The sequence below is a fragment of the Papaver somniferum genome, unplaced genomic scaffold, assembly GCF_003573695.1.
Source record: "Papaver somniferum cultivar HN1 unplaced genomic scaffold, ASM357369v1 unplaced-scaffold_131, whole genome shotgun sequence".
Classification (NCBI taxonomy): domain Eukaryota; kingdom Viridiplantae; phylum Streptophyta; class Magnoliopsida; order Ranunculales; family Papaveraceae; genus Papaver; species Papaver somniferum.
Window position 1 is genome coordinate 3,190,919 of NW_020622270.1, and position 16,245 is coordinate 3,207,163.

The window sequence follows — 16,245 nt, forward strand, 5'->3', positions numbered from 1 at the left end:
TTTTTCCAGCCTTTTGATGTCAATTGAGTAGTAATGGTTGCATATATTCCAAAAATACAAGAACATAGTTAAATAATCCTATAATGGATTTGCTTTAGCATATGTATGTAGATATGATTGTAAGATTCGTGATTACAAGTTGGCACTACATTATAGCCACTCTGAAATTCATGTTTACACATTCATGGAAAAAAATAGGAAACGCTCTTTCCATATATGAAAATACGTATTCTAGTTATCTTTTAAATGGAGTTGTGCACTGGTTAGTAAAAAAGGTTATAGTTACCATTGATCAGCAATTAATGGACATGTATAATCATGTATCTATCACTAATGTTGTCACAGTCGATCATTTATCACTGCATAACTGAAAAAGTAAGAAGGGAGAAGAAAGGTTCGACTGGTTGTGAACAGATTTGTGAGTCAAGTTAGTTTTGGTTTGTAAGCATGTGAGGGGAGCGTGTGGAAGGGTATACTTGTCCCAGTTAATATTTAAAATTCAAATCGGTCTAGTTAATGAGTCAACTACGGTTTTCGCTCTCCTCGGATACTTTTTTGCTCTCCCCCTAACAAAAATCAATCTTTTTTTTTCTCACGGATAAACCCTAAGATAACCCAACTTCATGGGAATATTAGGGTTCCGGGAAGACACAAAAGAGAATATTTCTGAATAAAATCAATATTTCAGCAATCATAGGAAAATCCAAACTTAGGTTTAATAATCTTAATCACTTGTTAGTACCTTTTTATGCAAATCTTAATCATATGAAAATTAAAACTCAAATCAAAAAAGAAAAAATGTTGAAAGAGAGTAAGATCGTTACTCAGAACGGCAACAACAATTGCAATCGATCTTTTGTTGAACTTTTCAAAGATGATGAAGGTTGTGGAAAAGAGAATCGTAAACTATGGATGGAGAACTTACCTGTTTCTTCTTGTTAATCATGATGGTTGCGCCACCAGTTTGTTTTTAGGTTTTGTATGCTTTCAATGCCTTAAGCAGAAGTTTTGTTTAACCTCTGCATCGAACAAAGTTTCGGTTTAGGGTTTTGCAGTTTTGTTCTTTGGAAAACCAAAAAAATATTACTTTTTTTTCAAAAAAACGCCTTGTTTTTTCTCTCCTACGCCTTCGAAACGGTGGGTGAGGGTCACCGTTCAACGTGGAGCCTTATGAGCTTAGGATTTTAAAAGAGTAAGATTTCATTCTACGTTAGATTAGTTGCATCACTACTACTGGAATGTATATTAGTATATGATATGAACACATTCTCTACGGTGCGCACAAGGTCCGTTTGCTGAAACTTTTTCAAGGTTGTATGAGATATCTAATAGCAAACATTGCTCCCTGCTCCAACTTTATGTTCCTGATGATTCTGGATGCCATTGGATCTTCGTTATCTCCCGCAGACGTTTATACGATGCTGAGATTGCTGAATTTACTGTTTTGACTCCAATTCTTAACAGTGTAGTCTTTTCTCCCGATGAAGATGACGAGCTTGTTTGGGTTGGTGAATCTTCAGGAGCTTTCTCGTTTAAGTCTTCCTATCAGCTAGATACCTTAACTACCATCAATCCTTCTTTTCCTAGAAAGAAAATCTGGTCCAATGCTTGGCCTCATAAAATTGGATTTTTCCTTTGACAACTTGTTCTTGATAGTCTTCCTACCATTGACAATCTGCAGCGTAGAAATTGCGCTTTGTCTGTTTTTGGAGGCTCGTCAACAACAAATTTATGTTCTCTTTGCAATAATGTGTTGGAATCTGGTACTCACCTCTTCTGGAATTGTCGGTTCACTCATCAAGTTTGGGCTTACTTTTTCGCTCAAGCAAATGTGCAGTTTCCTACTTTCTCATCCCTGTTAAATTTGTTTAAGAACTGGTCATCTGTGGCCACTCAAAATGATGGGAAGGAGATATGGAAGAGGATCCCTGCCAGCGTTTGTTGGAACGTTTGGAACGAGAGAAATGCCCGCACTTTTAATGGCAAGACACGCACCGTGGAGGCTATCATTGTTGATTCTAAAATCAGCGCTTTTCATTGGGATGCTAAGAATTTAACCTCTATAAATCTTTTACATCATGATGTGATTTCTAACCGGAGAGGTCTATTCTTTGACCCTCCCTAGTCTTTCCTTGGGTTTTGGTTTTCTTTGTTGTGTTTGCTTTTCCCTCTGTTTGGTGGCTTCTGCTCTGCAGAGTTTTTAAATTGCCTTTTTCTTAATATATTTCTATTTACCGAGCAAAAAACAGAAAAATTATTTTCTGTCTGTTGACTTTAGATGAATAAGAATAACTGGCATTCAGTATGTGCAACTTTCTTTATGTATGATTCATTTCTTTCTTTATACCGTTCTTTGGTGTGTGTGTTCTTGCTGGAACTTGTTCATAGCCAGTGGTTTGTGTGAGATTGGGAAATATGTAAAGCAGAAAATGAACATGAAAACCTTGAGCAGTTTTTTATTTTATTTTATTTTTAAGTTTTCGGTTGTCCACACACGCAAAATTAGTCTTGATGATTCAGTTTAGACTACCCCAATGTGTATCTCCGCCATTTGTTGGAAAATTAAGGCATGAGCATGACCGTTCAAAATTAAAATTCTCAATCACACTGAACTGTAGCATTACTAGATTAAAAAAAAAAAATTCTCAACTCTTTGTAGTCTGTGTAATTTGTACACATAGAATAGACAGCGAACGGCACAAATGAAAGCAGCAGCTGTCTTCCATTCCCACTAAGCTTATTAGGGAAATGCATGAACCTCATCGCTGCTAGCTTATCATGCAGGAAATAGTAAACAGATAGCCCCACTCCACGTAACCTTAATTATTAAGATGCTGATACCAACTACTCACCTAATTAATCTTCTCTTTCACTACTCTAATCTTCTGTCTATATATACCCACTTATAGTCCAACTTCTCTTCAGTCCTATATCAGTTTTTGCACCAAAAAATTAAGATCTCAGTTGATCCTGAAACATACTAGTTCTTGGTGACCGGGAATGATACGTATAGAAATAAATCAGCAGGTACGTTTTTTTAATATTACTATCATTATATTTTCTGTTCCTTGTTTGCTGTTCTTGTTACTTACTAGCTTAACATTTACAAGCATTCTAGCGTGTGCTTCATAACTAATTTAATATAAATTTTATCAACTACGTAATAAATTTAATTTTAATGTATTTTTTTCTATGGCAGGGAAACTACATCAGCATGATGATATCTCCTCTCATGTAAATTTAATGATAGTATCCATTCTCACTACTCACTTGCACTTGGTATTTATAGTCGGATGGAACCATCCGGTGCTAATGAGCCATAACCCAACCTTAGAAATATCCATTAAAGCAGACGTATAAAGTTCTCGGCTTGCACAAGTTTTGGGGGAGAAAGAAGATGAAAGGGTTGTACGTAGGTGTTTTAATATATTTTGCTCTTTGTAGAAAAGGCAGGAGAATGTCTTAATATATGCTCTTCTGGCAATGGAATTTTTCCTTTGATTACCAAGCTTTAAATACATACTAGACTTGTTGGTACCTAAGCTAAAAATTTTTTACAACGTAACGTGATTAAAAATGACATTCTTATCAAGACCATGCTGATTGTGAAGTCCTGGTTTATACATTAGGCTCGAATTCATGGGAAAAGAAAAATGAATTTTGCCAAGTTTTTCTACAACTTCAATATCTCTCTCTTCCTTGTATTCTCTGATATGGATTTTGTTGTTGTTGTTGTAAAGCGCATGACCCTCATCCATATTTCTCTTAATTGTTTTGAGCATAGAGTGTTGTTAGTCGCAGACAGTAAAACCAAGAGACAGTCATTTTTAACCATCTCCACGTCATTGAAGATGACATTCAATTTTCTATAGTAATATAGTATCCAAAGCTGATCTTTCTGTTCTGATCAAAACAAAACAAAAAGTTGATCTTTCTGTTTTTTGGGTTAAAGAAGAACCGAAACCAACAGTAATTCCTATGCTAATAAAACAACAATAGCAAATTTCGAAGAACATTTTAGGAATTTTTTCTTCAATGTATGTTTTAGTTTAGATGAACCAAGTCTTCCAACGGGTTTTATTAACAACATCGTTGTTTTTGTCACGAAAAGACTTTTGTAATTGGAGTCAACCTCACATTTTAATTTAGGAAAATTCTGAAAATCTAAATGCTACATTACAATGCGTTCTACCAAGATAAGAAAGAAAAGAGAATGCATTCATTAACATCAGTACGTATCAATTGGATTGTAAATGTTATCTTGAACTATGCACGGTTTCCACATATAAACGACATGATACTGAAGTCTTCACAAATTGTAGCGGTGTCAAGCTAAGCCACTTCCCTTCTTTTTGATTTTCCTATTGAAAATCAAAAACATAAATAGCTTTAAAATTCATATGCAAAATAAATAAAAAAAGAACAAAATATCAAAATTTTAATCTTAACTAAGCAGCAATCACCATCCCAGCTAGTTAGATCCTTGTGCGGCTTTTATATATATTCACCAGAATTAACTGAAACTAGGCTTTCAACGTAAGTTTCTGCACAAAAAAAATCCGGAATGTCTCGGACATTCGATAGCCTACTAACTTTTCCATTTTTTGGGTGGTATGAGACTAAAGAGCTCTCATTATCATCTCCTAAAAAACACGTAACCCATAATAGGATCTCACCGTTCTTATCGAAAAGTTGCAGCGGTGTCAAGCTAAGCCATTCTCCTTTTTTTAAGCTAAGCCAGTGATTGGCTTTTGAGCTAAGCCAGTTTGTCTGTTCTTTGGAAACGCTCAAAAATTTAGTCCAAGAATCTGCGACTCCGTATTCCTTCATCACCCATACGTCAAACTTGTTTCTATAAACATCATCAACCGAGAGGAAAAGGTCCTCGCCGAGCACACCCAGATCTTAGAATATAACAGGATAAGTTTTAAAGCAACTAGGCATTTGGATCTCTTTGGTTAGCTCTTCTGCTATATCGAACGAAACTAAAACGTTTCTTTCTTTCGTTGGATCCATCTTATTCATACCCTTTTTTGCAACCAAATGAAGAGCTCCATTTGAAGGCTTAGTAGAACTCATAGTAGAGGATACACTATAAGGAATGTTTTCAATTTTCTTCCAAGAATTTGTGCCCGATGTATAGACCAGAACTTCGGAATTATTGTCATATAGACTATATATAACGACTCGTATCAACTTGTAATCATCAATCTTCTGATCGCAACCAAACCCATAAACGATACCATCCAAACGCCCACATATTAACTTGTCATCATCAATCCGTGGTTTAGGTATCTTGTTATGTTCTCGAGTAGACGGGTTCCAGAAAAAAAATTCCATCCCCATTTATAGGAATGTAGTCGAAATCAACACATAGTGTGAAATCTAAGAAAGTTGTAGAGAAGAAAAGTTTTGTATAACGTTTTGTTTTTCTCAATACATAGACATACTCTTTTCAGACACAATAAAGAGCATTTATTACAAACTTAAGTCATCTAGTCTATGACTTGACTTGACCATTAATCTTGATAAAGACTAAGACTGACTTTGACTGATATTCCTAATAGCCCCCCTCAAATTGATACTGGCAGGCACAGTAAGGAACTTGATAAAAAACAAGAAAATCTAGAACAAGTATTTAAGATACAACAGAAGACCGAGAAGAAAAGCCTGTAAAGTGAACACCATCTTCAGTAACTGGTGAAATAACCTTTGCAACAACATCATCATCAACAGTAGAAATTGTGAAAGTCAAATACCCAACAATTGTTGTAGCAAAGTAGAGAATGCAGGAAAACAGAGCCCCTTTGTGAATAAATATGCAAGTTGGATTTCTGAAGCAACATGCTGAACTTTCAAGAATCTAGATAGCACCAAATACCTTACCACGTGATATTGGACTTCTATGTGTTTTACCCTGGCATGAAACACTGTATTAGATGTTAGGCAAATAGCAGAAGTGTTGTCACAATTTACAGTTATTGGATAAGTAACTGAAATATGTAATTCTTTAAACAGATTTGATAACCATTCTAACTCAGAAGCCACAACTGACAAAGACTTATAATCTTCCTCTGCAGATGATCTTGACACTGTAGGTTGCTTTTTGCTTGACCATGATATTAATGAATTTCCCATAAAAATGGCATAACCTGAAGTAGACCTTCTAGTATCAGGGGATCTGGCCCAATCAGAGTCGGTAAAAGCTGTAATTGCACTTCTATCCCCTTTTATTAAAACAAGTCCTAAATTAATTGAGCCTTTTAAATACCTCAGAATCATTTTAACTAAAAGCATATGAATATTTTTAAGAGCATGCATGAACTGAGATACATAATTGACACCATAAGCTATATCAGGTCTTGTAATAGTTAGATATTGTAAGCTACCAACTATAGTTCTGTATTCTGCTGGATTATCCAACAAGATTCCATCATGAATAGAGGCTATAGATTCTTTTACTACATGTGTATTGCAAGTACAATGAAGCATATTAGATTTAGTTAATAACTCTAGGGTATACTTTTTCTGTGTTAGAAGTATAGACTCATCAGTTCTGGCAGTCTCTATTCCCAGAAAATAATTCAAGTCACCCAACTGCTTCATTGCAAATTCAACACTTTATTTTTGAACTAAAGTACTCATAAGATCATCTGAACTACCAGTGAGTATAATATCATCCACATAAAGTAATAGAATCATCACAGTAGTTGAAGAAGTATAAACAAACATGGAGTAATCACACAATGATCTTTTAAAACCAAATTGAACCAAGAAATTACTAAATCTCTCAAACCAGGCTCTGGGTGCCTGTTTTAAACCATATAAACTCTTTTTCAGTTTGCAAAAATAATCTGGGAAGTTTGGATCAACAAAACCTTGAGGATGAACCATTTAAACATCATCATTCAAATAACCATGCAAAAATGCATTTGACACATCTAATTGCTTAATCCTCCAATTATGTGTAACTGATAATACCAAAACTACTCTTACAGTGGTGGATTTCACTATTGGACTAAAAGTTTCAGTATAATCAACTCCATCTTGTTGATTGTAGCCCAAAGCAACTAATCTTGATTTAAATCTATCAATAGTACCATCTGCTTTCAATTTAATCCTATATACCCACTTGCAGCCAAGTATGTTCATATGTGGTTCTGGTTTGACTAAATATGCACATTTTCTCAACAGGAGGGATAATCCTTGTATAGTTATTTGGAAAGGTTCAATGATCTATTATCCCAATGTCTTCATCATGGTTTAGAAAAGGCTAGGTTAGTTCAGATCCTTTATGAGGGTTTAGATTATTCCACTACAACCATAGTAGAATCTATGTGTACAGGTGGGTTTGAAAACCAAACAGTTGATGATGCGATGACATATTTGCATGAAATCGCCGAAAAGACCCAACAATGGGAAAGTAATAGGGGACCCCAGAAAACAATTCTTCTAGGCAGAGGAAACATTAATAGGGTAAAAGGAAACTTTGAATCAGATGCCAAAATTGCTGCTATAGCGAAAAGGTTGGAAGCTTTAGAAGTGGGTCACACTAGTGGTAGATTAGAGCCTTTTTGGTAAGGCCAGAATAATGAAGAGCAAGCCAATGCTCTCTATAATAACACTAGATTCGATAACCGTCAGAAGTTTGACCCATATTCAGAAACTTATAATCCTGGTTGGAGAAACCATCCGAACCTTTCGTGGTCTAAATGCCAGAGTCAAGGTCAGTTTAGTAATTCTAATGCTCCCCCAGGTTTTGGTTCAGATAAGAACTCTTCAGGTCAGTTTCAGAACTCTTCAGAGAATAGAATAACGAGCTTAGAGGAATCTCTTAGTATATTAAGAAAGAGCCAGGATATGTTAGCACAGAGACAGGACATGTTATAAAAGAGTCAAGTTAGTTTTCAACAGGAAACCAAACAGAACTTTCAAACTAATGCTTAGACTCTTGCTAAGTTAGATCTTCAAGTCGGCCAAATATATAAGACCTTAAGTGAGAGAGATAACGGAAGGTTCCCTAGTCAGACTAATCCCAACCCTAGAGGAGTTCATGAAGTAGGTGCAAAACCATCGAATCAATTGAATGTTGTTAGAACCCTTAGGAGTGGTAGAGTAGTAGACAATCAGGTAACCATGCCCGATAGTGAGCATAATGTAGTTCACCCCTCAGGACCAACCATAGCTGAGGAGACTGATAAAGTTTCTGATGATGTCAATTCGGTTCCTGAGAGGCCCTATTTTATGCCTAGAGCCCCATTTCCACAGCCATTAGTACCAACAAAGAGTGAATCCAACTTTAATGACATAATGGAGGTTTTTAGGAAAGTTACCATAAACCTTCCGTTACTAGAAGAAATTAGGCAACTTCCAGCTTATGCCAAGTTTCTTAAGGATATGTGTACGCGAAAGCGAAAGCTTAATGTACCTAAAAAAGCGTTTTTAGCTAGTCATGTAAGTTCGATCATTCAGAACCCCACAACTCCTAAATATAAAGACCCAGGTGTGCCTACCATTGCTTGTACGATATGAAAACACATGGTACACAAAGCTTTACTTGACTTAGGAGCCAGTGTGAATTTACTCCCATACCATGTGTACTTAAAGCTAGGGCTCGGTGAATTGAAACCTACCAAGATAACATTGCAGTTAGCTGATAGGTCTGTAAAGATTCCTCTTGGTGTGATAGAAGATTTTCTTATTGAGGTCGACAAGTTTATTTATCCTGTGGATTTCGTTGTCTTAGATACCCAACCTGTCTCTGACCCAGAGAACCAGATACCTGTGATTTTAGGTTGCCCATTTTTAGCTACGTCTAATGCGATCATAAACTGTCGAAATGGTATTATGAATCTATCTTTTGGTAATATGACTATTGAGTTAAATATTTTTAATGTCAAAAAGCTACATTCTGAGCTAGATGACACGTGCATTGAAGAGGTGAACATGATAAGAACCTTAGTTCAGGAGTCATTACCAAATATCGCATCAGAAGATCCATTAGAGAGTTGTCTAGCCAACTTTAGCATGGATTTCGACGAAGATAGGAACATTGAACAAGTTAATGCTATGTTGGATGCTATTCCTATGTTAGATACTAATAAATGGAAAGCTAGGTTCGAACCATTACTAGCTTTTGAGTCTACCTTAATCCCTTGTTTAGAAGAGCCTCCTAAGTTGGACCCTAAATCTGCATTCTTAGGGCCATCTAAGACTTTTCCTGTGATTATAGCATTCGATCAGGACAGCAGGCCAGAAATCGTGCTTCAAGACAATAAAAAAACTCTAGGGTTGACCATATACAGGATATGAAACATATAAGTCCTACAACTAGTATACCTCAAAAGAATTTAGAGGATGAACCAACCCATTATAATTCAGAGAAAGCAATTGACCTTTTTCAGGAACCTGATGGTCTAGAAGTTAGGAATATTGTGACTAGTCTATTTAGAGACACCCAAAATTATAAGTTTGGGGGTAGTGATCGTCAATTATCCCCAGTAGAAGTCCCTAACTTGGGACTCGAGCCTACTGCATATGAGGTATCACTTGAGTCTATTCAGACTCCTCAACCCGATCCTCCTAATACTGTCCAGGAGGAAATCTAGCTATTAAAGTCCCGTTGTTCAGATGAATCTGTTTTTCAAGACACTCATATGAAGCCCAAATGGGCGCCCCAAATAAATCCAATTGTCTTGCAAGAAACTTTCAATGAGGTTGTGCTCCTTATGTTATTTTTTCTGATCCTGTGCAGTTGTTTCATATTAGTGGCAGTTTTATTTGGTTTTGATGACCCACAGTTATTTCGACTACTGATATATGATTTGAAAGGTCACTAGACATTCTATGAAACTTGATGTCTGACTGAAAACTTTAAACTTAGCACTTCTTGGGAGGTAACCCAATCTCATGCAACACGGTAATATCTTTCCTTATCTCTTTTGCTTCAAATGGTAACAATTTCTCCTTGTTCATGCTTTTAATTTTATCTTTAGAACATTGAGGACAATGTTAGATTTAAGTTTGAGGGTATGTGATAAACTTTTTAGTTGTAATAAATAAACTCCAGAGCCTAGAAATTTATGCTTATTAAGGATTGCACTAAACAATCTAAGTGGATGGAAGCATTTTGGTTGTAGGAGTTGAGGAACCAATCTGATTAGATGGAAACATATAAAGAGTCTACTCATAAAAGCACAGAGCTCAGTTGTTAGGAATAACATGATAGTTTCACCATATCTCGTTGAGTCCTTTTCACTTCTTTTTGATGTTGTTTTGTTTTTAAACTATATTTCTCTAAGTGATTAGGTAGGGCTCACGATTCAAGTTGTTACCAATGATAGGGTGAATTAGAGTGATTGAGATACCATGAAAAAAAAAAGTTGAAAAAGAAAAAGGAAAAAAAAAAGATGAAAAAAAGGGGAAGAAATTGAGACCAGACCATTTGACCAAAATGAATAAATTCAATAAAGTCGACCACTGGTACCCTTGTATATGCCAGCTGTGTTGACCTAGAGTTAGGTTATCGACCACTGGTTCCCTTGTATATGCCAGTGTGTTGATATTAGTCAGACTAGTACCTCAATCCATTAGGATAGATTCATTTTGGCGGAGGCCTTCAGAAAGATATGGGAAACGCCCTTCACTTAGTAAACTTCAAAACCATCTATGTTTTTCTCTATATCCATCTTCTTGATCTATCCATGTGATTAGTTTTGACTCCGGATATTGATGTCCATAGTGCGACTATCTGAGTAGAGCTCTGTCACTTTATATGAATTTTAGTATGCTTGAGTGAAAACTCGTGTACAGCAATTGGAATTTCGCATCAGGGTACTTCCTCCTGTAGTCAATAAGTATGTCAACCAAGGAGATTCTTTAGTGCCTTCCAAGGTTCTGTGTAGATAGGTAAGGTCTGGAGTACAGGTTTTGTGGGTATATCTCTTGTATGCCCTCCCGAGACTATAACTCGGCCACTAGGGCCACCTAGGGGTTTAAAGGCTTATTGCAAACGCTAAATGCAATCGACGATGCCTGCGTCAGTGAGTTAGGATTTTATTTTATATTTTATATTTGCTCGAGGACTAGAAAATAATAAGTTTGGGGGTATTTGATAGACACATTTTTGTGTCTAATTTATCTCGATTATATATATTGATAGTGCGCATTTTTGTACTTATTATGGTGTTTTATGCGTGTGTAGGTATTTTTGGCCAATAAACATTTTTGGAAAAATCTGCTCGAAAAGTTGCGCGGGGCACCCCGGAGGACACTTGCTATTCGGACCCCTCAAATGGATAAGGGGTAACCAATTACTAAGGGGCATCCATTTCCAGGCAGCTGCTAAAGGGAGACCAGCACAGGATAGGGGGAGGTCATCCTCATCATTTGAATTCTGGTTTTGGCAGGAAACAAAACCAGCGAGCCTGCAGTTTAAGAAATCAAAATTTTGAGAAGTTTTAGGGAGATTCAACCTCGGATTTTTGTTGCGATGGACGTGATATAACTAAACAGGCCTGTTATGGGTGATTTAATCGATCAAATTGGGCTGAATAATCCGGAAGAAGAAAACAGAGGTTGACTTGTAAAAGGAAACTGTATGGAATTATTTTAGGAATTTCAGGGAGACCAAAGGCGTGATATTGTTTCCTAAGGTGAGATTCTATCTAAGGAAGAGTTTCGGATGATTTGGAAGTCTTAGAAACGCGTAAGGAAGTTGGCAGAGAAGATTATTGTCGTGGCTTGCACGAAAATAAAAAGAGAGAATTAATCTCTATTTTTAGGTTTCTGAGCAGTATAAAAGGTGTTTTAGAGTTCCCGGGAAGGTTACGAAGTTATTGGAGCAGTCGCAGAGGAGTTTGTAGCACTACAGAGCTGAATTTATCAAGTTGCAGGAAAACCCGTGTTTCTGCTGCTGCTGCTGAAGAACAAATGTTGCAAATAAGAACAGCGTCTCAAATTTGTAACGTTGCTACAATGACTTCTTTGTAACAGTCAGTCCTTTGTTTTGCAACGCCATTACATCGTTGCAAACAATCAGTGTTATAGTTTTTCATCTTTTAATCAACTTTTGAACCATAAACAAATATTTTGAGCAAGTGATTAATATGAGGAGCTAAACCCCATTGCTGAGGCGATAGAGGAAGCTATTTTTCCAACAAGAAGTGGTATATTTTATTTTATTTATTTATTTGCAATTATTTTATGATTATTTTCCTTGGTTGAAAATTGTTTGAATGATCCTTGTTAAGCAATTTTTATTTCTTTTGATAGAGCATACTTGGACCTAGGTTTTTGATGTTTTATGCTTCGGATTTACACTTGTTATTTTGAGAATCTACTTGTTGCAATAGTTAGAATCAAATTGAACGAGAAAATTGCATAAATATAAATATTGGGATTAAATCACTTTGAACTTGGAAAATAGGGGAATCTTAGCCTCAGTGTTCTTTAAATTTGAAATCATATTTGGTTGAGTTTGTGACAATTTTTAGTTTTTTTTCTATTTTAGTTTTAGAATTTAAGTCTATATTTTATCCTTCGCAAGTCTGAGAATCGAACCACTTTTACCACTATCTACAAATCACATAAGCCGGTCATGCCCTAGCCGGTCCCACACGTCCCTTATTCTATTATTATTATTTTTTATGTTTCCTTCATCCGATGAAATTCCTTGATTTCATGATATTTCCTTCAAATTATGAAAATTCCTTCAAATCATGAAATAATACATAAAACTAGGGAAAACTCACGGACCGGGCCCTAGCCGGCCTACCATGCCCAAACCGGTCCCATACACCCTTATTTTATTATTATTAATATTATTTGTTTCCTTCATCTCATGGAAACTCCTTCACTTCAAGGAAACTCCTTCATTTCCATAAAATCATGAAAAATATAATAAAATTAGGAAAATGCTATGGGACGGGCTCATTGGTCGGAGGCCATGCCTTGGCCATGTCCGGTCCCATACTTCATGATTCCTTCATTTTATTATTATTTTTCCTTCATTTCATGAAGTTTCCTCAGTTTTAGCAAAATCCCTGATTTCTTCATATTTTCATATTTTCTCAAATGATTGCTCAAACGCACATCAGAAAATATCAAAATTCTCAGTACTGAGACGTGAACACTTTGATGGCACGAGTATATTACCTTGACCGACCAAGGTTGGCTCTTTGGCTTGCAAGAGGCCGGTCCCATATATTTTCGTCATTTGGACCTAATTTTTTCATATTAGGTTCAAACTCTCCCAAACAATTTGGAACTTCATAAAATGATCGTCAGTCGATCCCATGCCCACCCAGGGACGATTTCATGATCCCTTGGTCGGTCCCTCATCTCTTCATAATTAATTAGGTTTTATCACCTAAGGCTCAGACGAGCATTATTTTAATAAATGATTAACTCAGCATTTAATCATCCTTTCATGGTCTTCAAGAGACTTTGGTATTTTTTGTTCACTTGAGCATTTGGGCGCCACATGGTCGATTCATCATCCCATGTAGTCGGTCCCTCCTTCACTCCATGAATGATTTTCAATAAATCATCAATAAATTATTAATTGATCATCAATTGATCAAATTAGGGTTTCGAGTCCAAGGTTCATAATTCCAGATTCAAACACTAATAATTTTACGTTGATCCCATGATCAACATTTTCTTAATTATACTCGGTTCAGTTGCCAGTATTTTAATTTAATATTTTATTTTGATCACACTATCAATAATTCATCAAACGAGTAACATTTGCTCAGATGAGCAATATTCGGTCAGATTAAGGAATATTGGTTCAACTATCGGTATTCCACAATCCATCGAATGAGCGATATTTTTGCTAACTTTAACCATCAACATTTACTTGAGAATCATACCTCTATCTAAGCAGACACGTTCAATTCATGAGTCTTAGAATATTTGCAAATCATGTTCAACTCAGCAATACAAGGACTCATCGTCCCATGAAGTCAGCAACTGACTAACTAAATACACGTCTGCCTTGCAGACTCCACAATCACACGAGACATCAATCGTGTTACATGGGGAATATTAACTAGGGTTTTGGCCTGGCGGTCTACGGCACGTGTGTTCATACACACGACGAGAATGTGAGCAAGTCGTGTAATCAGTTGAAGGAGTTATCAAAGTAGTGGATGGAAAATCAACCAAGTCTCCGCACGACGAGCAACTGGTTTTAACACGATTGAAGGTGTTTACAATTCTAGCAATATAAATAAGTCTTTGAATCATGATTGAAATGAGGAGAATCTTTCGTCGAACAGACAACAAAAGATTAACAACTCAACGTCTGAGCAATTACTCTCAACAGAACAAAATTCAATCATTCAGAACTTATCTTATTTCAGAATATACAACACACCTACAATCTTCGATCACCATTGATCTCACACATTTCTCAGCTTCCCTCCTATAGGTCGACCCATCCTCTATTGTGACCGAATTTACTCTGGAACGTCCATTGTCTTGGTTTAGGACGGAGTACTACAGATTGATCTCTCGAATTCAAAGAACTCCCTTCTTGTTGTGCATCTGTGTGAGGTTTGACAGTTCGCTCGGTTCAAGGAGTTTCCTCTGCACAGTCGTCTCCTCAATTCTGTAAAAACCAGCAACTCGTTTTTCGCCATCTACAGATTGGCTACCAAAGTGGGAGATCATTCTCTCAGTTGCAATCTTACGTCTCACAAAGATGGTCGGTCTTGGGTATGGTTCAGTTACCAATCCGAGTTCAGCACCCGACCCCAATATCGCAAGCTCTAGTGGTACCTCCAACGCCACTCCTCATGCGCAACCTGCTACTACCACTCCTCCAGCGCAACCTGCCACTATTGCTCCTCCAAGCACTGGTGCTCCAGTGATCACCCCTGCAAGTGATGGCACTGGAGCCATCAACAATCCACTTTTCGGCCGGTCTCCTGAAGTAATCAGAGAAAATCCACCTACCATAGGTGATCTCATGAAGGTGCAAGATACTCTTTCCAAGAATCATACTGACATGGATGCCACTTAGAAGGAACTATGTAATTATCTCAAGACTCTTGTAAACAAGATGTCGGAGAAAACTCAAGATAAAGGAAAAGCTAAAGAAACGTCTTCAGGCGCTGATCCTGAGGTCACTCTGATCCATGTAGTAGACGATGAGGAAGTTCTCAAGGCTGCAGACAATCCACCAGCGAAAGATCCATCCAGATTTATCACTCGTGAAGACCTGGAACGCCTTTTGGAGGATCGTGGAAAAGACAAAACACCTTATATCCACCGTCACCAACCTCTATACCCTGCTGCTATGCAAAGGATTCCTCTGCCAAAAGGTTACACCTCTCCAACCTTCACACTTTATGATGGAACAGGTAATGCTCGAGAACATGTTTCTCGATTCCTGGATGCACTAGGAGAACATGAGCATAATCATACTGTCCGTCTGAAGGAATTTTCAAAGTCTCTGAAAGGCAGGGCATATACCTGGTACAACAACATCGCACCAGGAAGTATCAAAAGTTGGGGAGAAATGGTTAATGTTTTCTACAGAAATTATTTCTTCGTTTCAGAGCAAATCACCCTCTCTGATCTCGGAAAGATGTTTCAAAAGACCAATGAACATCCTAACGATTATGTGAAAAGGTTCACAGTTCAGGCTTTGAATTTCCATGATCCAAATATCACAGAGCAACAACTTGTGTACTTGTGCATCAACGGAATGATTCCAGTCTATAGGACTTTACTAGAAAATCTCAGGTTCCAGACTTTCTCCGAACTTCATGAAGCGGCTAAGAGGTCGGAAACTATTGCACCTGCTTTACTGGAGAGGGCTAAAACTACAAAAACCAAAGAACCACGGGAGACTCGAGGTAGCAGACGTTTGATTAACAAACAATACAATATCCAACCTCCACAAACGTTGTTGCAGAAGGAGGGAAACGAAAAGTCGAACCACAACGCAAACATACTTCCTCAGCTCCTTCAAAGGCGCAACGAAAGGATAATGCACAAGTCCATACTCAACACGCAAAAGCTGATCCAGAGGCACCTGATTTCCCATGCTCCATTGAAGAAGTTATTGAACTTCTAGATGCCTGGGTTCAAGACGGTGCAATCAAACTGCCATATGTCAAGAAAGAGCCAACTGAAGATGCCATGGAAAATCCTCGTTACTGTCGCTTTCATAGGTTCGTTAACCATCCCACAAGTGATTGCAGAATTTTGAAGCGCATATTTAAAGAAAAGATC

General features: G+C 37.1%; 1 protein-coding gene and 1 long non-coding RNA gene across 2 annotated transcripts; one reads left to right on the top strand and one right to left on the bottom strand.

The window, feature by feature from the left end:
• The first annotated feature begins 2,917 nt into the window (after nt 1–2,917).
• LOC113332296 lies at nt 2,918–3,508 on the top strand. Its single transcript, XR_003351437.1, has 2 exons — nt 2,918–3,027; nt 3,200–3,508. It is a non-coding gene; the product is annotated as an uncharacterized LOC113332296 (long non-coding RNA).
• A 2,130-nt stretch (nt 3,509–5,638) lies between these two features.
• LOC113332427 (uncharacterized mitochondrial protein AtMg00810-like) lies at nt 5,639–6,606 on the bottom strand. Its single transcript, XM_026578972.1, has 2 exons — nt 5,977–6,606; nt 5,639–5,863 (listed from the first exon to the last, which is right to left on the bottom strand). The coding sequence occupies exons 1-2, from the start codon at nt 6,604–6,606 to the stop codon at nt 5,639–5,641; spliced, it is 855 nt and encodes a 284-aa protein (XP_026434757.1).
• Nucleotides 6,607–16,245: the final 9,639 nt, after the last annotated feature.

Excerpts from the sequence above, each read along its gene's own strand:
- LOC113332427 (XM_026578972.1), bottom strand. The coding sequence starts at position 6,606 with ATGAAGCAGTTGGGTGACTTGAATTATTTTCTGGGAATAGAGACTGCC. Across the intron at positions 5,864-5,976 it reads CAGTTACTTATCCAATAACT|ATTCTTGAAAGTTCAGCATG; the intron begins GTAAATTGTGAC and ends GGTGCTATCTAG.